We start from the raw sequence: 9,364 nt of genomic DNA on the forward strand, positions 1-9,364 counted from the left end.
ATGTTGCAAGCTGACGGGATTTGGGGAAGGAAAGCCTGCTCCAGGAGTTTCTAGGGTACACCTTCAATAAAGCTTGGATTGTCTGGGACACAGAGGGTGCAAAGCCCCAAACCTGCCTGTCCCCACTTACTCCGCCCCCACCGATGTCTGTGCCACCGCAGGACCAACGAGTGGCAGAGGCAACTACACCATCTTGGGGAAACCACATCTCCGGTGGCTTCCTGAGCGAGCCCAAAAGAGGGATGCAGCGGCGCCGGCCGGGCGCGCTCAGAGGGAGGGAGAGGGTGGAGCGCTTCACCCAAGGGGCGGCAGTTCCCGCCTGCAGGTACAAACTGGTCAAAATCCTGCCGCGCGCCAGCAAGCCCCGGCGCCTGCGGGAGGGAAGAGGCGCAGAGCCCGGGTCTGAGGCGTTGCCCTGTGGCCGCTCCTCTCACCCTCTCTCAAAGTGTTCCCAAAGTTTTTGCGGGTGTCACTTTAAACAAATAAACAACAGAGAACTTTTCAAAAAGGAGGCGAAGGCAGGCGTCGGGCTCTTTTCCCCGGCCAGCAAACCAGCAAATCCGAAGACTCTTACCTGCAGGCAACCTAGCCGCCGACCAGCCGCGTCCTTCTGGAACGCAAGGCTCCGGCGCGGGACGCTCACGGCCGCCGCCGCCTCTGTAACACGGCTGGGCTCCGGCCCTGTGTTTTATACCACCATAGGCAATTAATATTGCATCAGTCGTATTTTAAATTTTCAAAACCCACAATATAATGTAATGGCATAAGGGCATTTATTATTAAAGGACACCCGATGGAGTGGGAGGTGGAGAAATCGCCGGGGCTGTTGCGCAAGGCGGCGAAGAGGGGCTGAAGCCGTGGGAGATGGGGGCCGCCAGCTAGTTAGTTTTTCCGTAGGGAAGCGGGCGCCGCAAGGCGAACCTACTCCGCTTCAAATTTTGGCGCTTAGGTTTAAAGACCCCAAGCTCTTGGAAAATGCAGCGGGGAAATGTGCAGACACGGCGCGTTCATTTTTATGTCGTCGGGGTGTTTCTGCAGCTCCCAAATAAGATCTCCTCCCACTTTTAGAGGGAACTGAAGGAAAGGCAGGGACTCAACACCTGTTGGGTGCCTACTGTGTGCAGGGAGCTATGCTAGGTGCTTTCTGGCAGATCTAGGTGGATGAGAGGGGATAGAACGCGTAACCTCTTGGATGACAATTCCAAATAAATTTCTGCAGATCCTAAAGGGCCCGACTCGCTGCCCCAGCCAAAGTTTCGTTCCCTTTTTTTCTTCTGCCCCTTCACTTCCTCCACAGCCGTTGGAATGTTGTAAAATAGTTTCTTGCCAAGACAACCAGATGCCTGAAATAAACAAGCTTCCCTACTTCTGACAACAACCTTTATCATCTGCATCCCCAGACCAGTCAGATAAAGAAGAAGAAGAAAAAAAAAAAAAAAGGCTTAGCTTAGGGAAGTTGAAACCTTGTAATGGTGCAGGCAATGGCGCTCCAACCCCCAAGGTCAGCTTCAAAGTTTGCACCTTTTTGGGCTAAGTTGCACACATACATCTGGCGGATCCGTTGGTGGTGGAAGCTGAAGGAAAGCGCCTTGAGGTCTGCAGAAGAGTCCGGCAGAGAAGAAGGGACAGCAGGTGGCTTGGGTGCTGGTAGACCAGAAGTGCCGACCCAGCCCTTTTGTGTTCTCATTTTTAGATTCTTTTTAGAACTAGTTCCCCTTAGTCTCTGAGAAAGAAGACCACAGCAATTCAGGTTGAAAAATAAAGTATTTATTTTAGAAGTTAAGTCTGGGGATAAGGAGAGAAAACTTCATATTTTATTCATATCTATTTGTAGGAGGAAACCAAAAATCACACATCCACACACAAACTACATGAGGCAACAACAACCCAAAAAATAACATACACTGGGAGCGGAGGGACCGGGGAAGAGGGTACAAGCCCCCATTCCCACTCCTCTTTCCCAGGCAAATCATAGGTGAATCGCCCATAAAGGGGATGCAAAGCAGCTAAGTTAAATAAATAAAATGAATTAACGACGCTAGCAGCAACAATCATAAAAGCGTAAGGTTAGATGTGCAGAAGGGGTTGCATGTAATTGGGGGCGGTGGGGGGGAGGAGGAGGAATGACAATGACTTTGGAGTAGGTGGCCTCAGCAGCGCAGAGCTAGTGGTCCCACAAGCACAGCGAGGTGGGTCCAGGGCACCACCAGCCCTTGCTCCCCCATGGGCACTGTTACCTCACAAATGCTAGCAGATCATGCAGGTGGTCGGAGCCGGTGCTGGTGCTGATGTCTGCTTGCAAAGACAGCCAGATGGGGCCCCACCTTGACCAGAGCCCTCTCTACCACAGAGGACAGCTTGGGGCTCAACACTCCAGGCATAATGTTCCTGAACTACATACACTCTACTTTGTGAGAACTTTCCGAAAACCAGTAATAATAATAAGAAGAAGAAGATGGATAAAACTCAGGCGGGATGGAAATACAAAGCTATCGTTCAGAAACACAACGCATGTTTTATAGAATCTAATGACTCTGCAGTACACGTTTGTGTCTCACTCAGATTTCCTAGGCTATATATCATTATTCATCCCTCACGTCCCAGCCTTTCACCCTTTGCCTGACCGTGCTCAGCAAACTGGCACTTTGACCCTGGTTTCCTGCAGTGTGGCCAATCCGCTGTCTTCTGCTTGGGGCCTCCAGCCCCGCGGTCGCGCCAGGCAAGTTTCAGCACCGCGGATAGCACACGTCCCTTACACGTCTGCCGCCCTTGAATTTTTTCCCAAGCGACGACAAAACTTTTTTTTTTTTTTTTATGGGAATGGAAAGGAAAAAAGAAAGAGAAGGTCGAGAGACGACCAGGCGGAATAAAGGGGAAAGTCTGTGGCTTCGAAGTAGGGGAGAAAGCCTGACCTGCCAGGGAATGCCTCGGAGTTCCCGGCAAGCGTCTCCCCCAAGGAGGGGGCGGGCAAGGGCGCGCCAGGCTCTGCTGGCCCCCGCCACTGCGCCCCGCCGCAGTCAGTGGACAGCCGAGTACTTCATTCGTTTCTGTTTCTGTCTCTGGTTGCAGAACCAGACCCTCACCACGTTCTTTTTAAGGTCCAGTTTCTCGGCGATGGCCGCGATCTTTTCGGAGGAGGGCCGCGGCTGGATCGCGAAATAAGCCTCGAGAGAGCGCTTCTCGGGTGCGGCGATGGACGTGCGTTTGCGCTTCCGCTCGCTGCCGTTGAAGAGCTCGGGTTTGCTGTTCTTCTCTCGGTAGGCGGCCTCGGCCTCCTCCAGCCAGGCCTGCAGCACCGGCTTGAGCGCGATCATGTTGTTGTGCGAGAGGGTAAGAGATTCGAACCTGCAGATGGTGCTCTGGCTGAGCGAACCCACGCCGGGGATCTTGAGATTGGCCAGAGCCGCGCCCACGTCCGCCTGGGTCACCCCCAGCTTGATACGCCGCTGCTTGAAGCGCTCCGCAAAGGCCTCCAGCTCGCGTGGGTCTGATTCCACGTCGCTGAGGCACGCGGGCATGGCGTTGTGCGGCGCCACGGCGTGAGGGTGGCTCATGCCCATGGCCTGGTGCAGGTGGCCCATGGCGCCCAGGTGATGTGGGTGGATCTGTGCGGGCATCACCGAGTGCTCCGGCGCGCCTAGGCCGCTCACACTCAGAGTGGGTGAGATGTGCTCCAGAAGGTCGCCTTCGAGGCCCTGGTGCACGGCGTGGTGCGGGTGCGAAGTGAGCGCCGCCGCCGGGTGGGAGATGGGCACGGTGGACGAAGTGGACGTGCAGGGCACACTGCTCATGGTATGGTAAGTGGCGTCGGGCTTGAACGGATGGTTCTTGCCGTGGGAGACGATATCCACCGCCGCCAGAGCCTCGGCGCGTGCCAGCAGGCTCTCATCAAAGCTTCCAAATATATTACCCTGCAGCTGCAAGCGAGAAGGCGCACAGCACGGTCAGTGGGGAATACTGTCAACTCAGGATTAAAACACATTTTCAAGCAACCGAGATGCCTCTCCTCAAAGCCCAGGTCATAAAAATTAATACGGAGGCAGCAGCTCTGTTGGAACAGACGTGTGGATCAGAGACATGAATGAGAGAGAGCGCGCGCGCAGGGAGAGAGCGCGGGGGAGACAAGGAGAGGGGTTCAGACAGCGGCGATTGTTCTGGGCGACATGAAAAAAACATGAAGCCAGTGCCTGTCAAAAAATGTGCCTTAGAGCGGTAATTATGCTCCACTACGTACCTGCGGGGCTGGGAGACAGACTCGGCGCATGGCCTCAGAGCCGGAGTGCAGGCTGGAGAATTTGGGTTCTTGCAGCACTGGGTGCATGCCGAAAGGCTGCTTGGCGTTCATGGCCATCATCTTCGCGCGCCTGGCAGGGAGGCAGCGGGGGACATGGAATCAGGCTTGTCTCGCTCGCTCGCCGCGCTCCAAGTGAGCGCCGCTCAGCGCCCGCGCTCCCCTCGCCCTCTCGCTCGCTGCCTCCCCTCTCCCCCACCTGCTTCTTCACTCATCTTACAAGCAGCTTGCCAGGAAGGGCCAGGGCGCGCGCAGGCGTGCTCAAGCACCCGGGACTCGCAGGGGCGGCCCCGGAGGCCTGGCGAGACAGCAGCTCGCGGCGCGTCTCCCTGCGCCCGCCGTGGCCACCCCTCCACACCATTTATACCCGGGCCCTGGCCTCTCGCCGCCCGCCCCGCCCTGCCTGGCTCCAGGCCGCCGGAGCTTCCGGATTCTTTCTTTTTTCTTCTTTGACTCTCCCCAGTACCTAACTGCCCCTTTCTCCAGATCACTACCACCAACACCCTCAAAGTCCCCAACCCCTGCGTACTTTCCTAACTCCCGAAGCCTGGGGCTGTGTGCAAGCAGAAAGCTAACCCTCCACCTTCCGTCTCCCTCCACCCCCACCCCGTCCCGAGACACACACACACACACACACACACACACACACACATACACACACACCACTCCACACACACTCTCACTTACTCACTCACTCACTCCCCTGTCTGCCCGGCTGCAGCCAAACTGCCCATTTTCAAGGCGCACCAGAGCCCAGCCCCTGCGGTGCAGCAAAAAGACACCTGCCAGTGCCCAGCCCGACCCCAAAAAGGGCCAAGGGCTGCCCAAAAGGATCCCGGGTGACTCCTGCCTCCTAACCGCCCTCCTGGGAGGAGTCAGGGTCAGCAGCTGCCCCCACTAAGCCGATGGCTTCCTCTCCACTCTTGCTTTAGTTGCTTTCACTTGGGAAACACAACACGGCCTCGCTCAGGTTCTCCACCCCTCTGAGGCAGTCTACCTGGTGGTTTTCAGAATGAGGACAGATCTGGACCCGCAGGCCCTTGGGGGAGGGTCTCACAGTGAGCTTCTGCTGGGTCTCCAACGCCTAATGACAACCATCATTGTTGAGGTTCTCCCACACATTAGGACAAAGTCATCTTGGGGACCTCACACCAACTCTAGGGGGTAGATCCTGTTACCCCATTGTACAGATGACAAGGACAAGGGGCCAAGGAGTTACTTGATTAGCTCCCCTGGGCCACACAGCGGCTTAGAGCAGAACTGTTTGCTGGCCTCTCCAGTTATTCACCCAACCCATGTTTGCAAGCGGCCCAACCGCGTAAACGTTCCACACTCCACACTCTCGTTACCACTGAGCCTCCCAGCCTTTAGGGGCTTGAGGACACCTGGATTAGTACCGCCCCAATCCCCTGTCCTCTCTTTCCCTCTCCTTTCCCCCGTGCTAGTAAACATCGTGAATAATAGATGGGGAATCCTGGGACCTCAGCCACCATGCGCTCTGGAAGAGAAACGCCCACTAGCCCCGCTGTGTCACCCACCACCCCACTCCCCCACCACCAGGTCACATCCTCAGGCTCTACCCCAGAGCCATCTTAAGATCTTACTCTAGCTGGGATGGGGGAGGGTGTGGAATGAGCCCAATTTTCCAGAATTTTAACACGCTGTGGGTGAAGCCAAAGACCACCCCTTGGCCTAAGAGGAAACCCCGCCTGCCTCCCGCTCTGCACCTGCCTCTTTCTCTAGTTCCTGACTAGGCTAGCGACTGGAGAAAAGAGCTCAGGTTGGTTAAACCTCTTTGAGCCAGAATTTCCTTGGCTTTTAAAAGGGGACTTGGGCTAATGTCTGCCTCTGGGGGGGGGGGGGGCAGGTCCAAAGAAGACTTTTAAGGGGCTGGTGCCAGAAAGCATTGAACCCCCACACAGCCTCCCAGCCTAGCCCTGGAGCGGTCTCCAGCCGGACCCTCAGATCCCGAAGGCGCCTCAGCCTCTTGTCCACTGAGGGCCCAGGAGAGGGTCCCTATGTGTGGGCAATGCAGCACTCTCATCTGTAAAATGGGGGGAGGGGTTCCTGCACTGACATCAGCACTTGGCACAGTGCCTGGCACCCAGAAAGCATGGTGGAATAGTTCCTCTCACCTGTGAGACAAAGCACTTGGTGTGAGGCCTGAGTCATCTCCCAGAAGGTGGCTCTCCATCCCTTCTGAACCCTGTCTCTGTCCTCAGCACTCACCAATCTGGGTTGTTAAGTTAGCAATGCAGCAAAGATGCACAGAACACTGAGCCTGGAAGGTGGGCTTCTTGGAGCGCAGAACTGACTCCGAGCTGTTGGCCTCCACCAGGTGGGGCTGGGCTCTGTCCTGACGCTGGCTCCAGGTGGGTGACGCTGGCTGGGCCTTGGTCCAGGAGAGGGAGGGCTAATAATGCTAATAATGCCGAGTACCTCCACCACTACCAGAAGGCCAGAAGGAACCCATTGTGGTTCATTTGAATGAGAAGTCAAGAGCTTCTGTCCCAGGACCTTTAACCCTTCAGAAACCAGGAACGGTATTATTTCACCCTGAACTAGCAACTAGAACAACCAGTCTTGTGTCCTGATGGGTTCTGGGGGCCCAAAAGAAAAGGATTGGAAGTTGGAATGCTGAATCTGTGCCTTGCCTAGCACCAGGGTGCTCTAAGACCCAAGTCTATTCGTAATATCCTGGCTGTCAATGAAGTTGAACTCTCAGAAACTGTACAGCAAAAACCTAACCACATCCATCCTCTTTCCCTGTTCTGTCCTCTTGGGGTCTTGGAGAGCAGTGCTGGATACTGGCTAGGGTTGGGGTCAGGCAGGGGTCAGAGACAGAGCAAAGCCAATTGGCTCTTTAGGCCTCCAAAGCTGACATCAGGCTCACCAGTTCTTTTTCTTTTCTTTCTTTTTTTTAATATGTTTGTTTCCTTTATTATTATTTATTTATTTATTTTAAAGATTTGTTTATTTATTTTATGATTTATTTTTTATTGCAAAGGCAGATATACAGAGAGGAGAAACAGAGAGGAAGATCTTCCTCCGATGATTCACTCCCCAGGGGGCCGCAATGGCTGGAGCTGAGCCAATCCAAAGCCAGGAGCCTCTTCTGGGTCTCCCACACGGGTACAGGGTCCCAAAGCTTTGGGCCGTCCTCGACTGCTTTCCCAGGCCACAGGCAGGGAGCTGGATGGGAAGCGGGACTGCGGGGATTAGAACCGGCGCCCATATGGGATCCCGGGCGTGCTAGGCGAGGACCTTAACCACTGCGCCACTGCGCGGGGCCCTATTTATTTATTTTTTTATGATATACTGTTGCATTTGATTTACTGAGAGGCTCACCAGCTCTAACGCCAGCATCCCCAGGCACGAGGATCACAAATCAAAACAGCCCTTCTGTCCCAGCCTTCCAGGAGGTCTAACAGCTCTTTGCAGAAAAATGACACCACTGTGAAGGAGCAGCCCTGGCTGGCTGGGGAAGACAGGAGTGAGGAGATGGTGCAGGAAGCAACTGGAAGGACAGCTGGTAACATCCTCCATGGAGTTCAAACTCAAGTTCTATCAGGGGCAAGTCTGATAACTTAGTCACTACAATTAGGTGGATGAAAGAGACAGGAATCCTGTTCACCCAGACAACATATGCCTTCCTGGCATTGAACTAACGGTACACACACACAGAGCACTGTCTCTTTCCTAGGCTCCAAGCAAGGAGCATCTGGGCATTTCTGGAAGTGACACTGAAGGAGAGAATGTCATCTTCTTCATTCCATAAGCATTTCAGAATACCTCTGACAACTAGGTCTTGGGGGACAGAGGACAGAGCTCAAAACCCTGGAGGGACGTAGACTGCTCCACATAGCTCAGTCTGGACACAAAGACTGTGTCCCTGGGGAAGTCCTAGGCCTGCAGAGCCGAAAAGGGAGAGGGGTCAAGGCCATTGCCCTGGGGGGTCAAGAGTTCTCCATTTCCCTGGGAGCCATTTGCAGCCACTTAAGACAGACCCACACCCCGTGGACACTGACCCCAAGGATGAATGTGCTTTTAAATAGACGTCCATGATGTCAACTTGAAAAATCCTAGAGGGAAGTATCCTGTGTTCTTAAAACTACACAAACAACACACATGAAATGTGTCCCACTACACAAATAACAAATTTTAACAGTCTGGGCACCTAACCCATTATTAATTATTATTATTGCTGCTGTTGTTATTTTAGAGTCCTGCCTTCATGATGTAAGATTAAAAAAAAAATGTATTTACTTTTTGGAAAGATGGAATTACACAGAGAGAGAGAGAGAGAGAGAGAGAGAGAGAGAGAGAGATACAGAGATCTTCCAGCCCCTGGTTAAACTCCCCAAGTGGCTACAACAGCCAAGCTAAGCCCATCCAAAAGCAGGCACTTCCTTTGGGTCTTCCACGGGGGTGCAGGGGCCCAGGACTTGGGCTGAATCCCAGTGTTTTCCCACTGCATTAGCTGGGAGCTGGAAGTGGAGCAGGCAGAGCTTTGAACCAGGGTCCCTATGGGATGCCAATGCCAAAAGATACAGCTTTACCTGTCACCCCACAGACACGGCCCCAGCCTGGGTTTTACTCCCCACCACACCACTGTCTGATTTGCTTAATGTATCTATGCCTCAGTTTGCTCCTCTGTAAAATGGAGCTTGATGTGGGAACTCCATGTCTCTAGGCTTGGACATTGCCAATGCCTGCATCCCTCCCTTCCCCTCCACAACGCCCCCCCCCCCCCAGAGTTCTGGGAAAGATGCTATGCACACATATGTTCATTCAACACAAATTCTGTAAGCTTCTCCCTAGAGCCGGGACCATAGACAGTTTCCTAAAGACACACAGGTGCAAAGAAGGCTCATCCACAAAGAAGTCTCAGCTATAAAATGTCCCGTCCGTACTAAGAAGTGGTCTGAGGTCGTGAGCTCAAAGGAGAGGGTAGAGGGAACAGGGTTATTTCTCTCCTGGCTTCCAGAAATTCAGAGACTGGCCAGCCTCCAAACTCTATTCCGGTGGAGCAAGCAGAAGCCAGCAGCCACCTTGGAGAGCTGTGGCTGGGAC

At 54.0% G+C, this 9,364-nt stretch overlaps 1 protein-coding gene across 1 annotated transcript; it reads right to left on the bottom strand.

Moving 5' to 3' along the window:
- Nucleotides 1-2,934: 2,934 nt before the first annotated feature.
- POU4F3 (POU class 4 homeobox 3) lies at nucleotides 2,935-4,443 on the bottom strand. Its single transcript, XM_040976049.1, has 2 exons — nucleotides 4,235-4,443; nucleotides 2,935-3,917 (listed from the first exon to the last, which is right to left on the bottom strand). The coding sequence occupies exons 1-2, from the start codon at nucleotides 4,352-4,354 to the stop codon at nucleotides 3,018-3,020; spliced, it is 1,020 nt and encodes a 339-aa protein (XP_040831983.1). The 5' UTR covers nucleotides 4,355-4,443; the 3' UTR covers nucleotides 2,935-3,017.
- Between the last annotated feature and the right edge of the window lie 4,921 nt (nucleotides 4,444-9,364).

The sequence above is a fragment of the Ochotona curzoniae genome, unplaced genomic scaffold (assembly GCF_017591425.1).
Source record: "Ochotona curzoniae isolate NIBS_2020 unplaced genomic scaffold, NIBS_Ocur_1.0 contig_1, whole genome shotgun sequence".
NCBI classification, from domain to species: Eukaryota; Metazoa; Chordata; class Mammalia; order Lagomorpha; family Ochotonidae; genus Ochotona; species Ochotona curzoniae.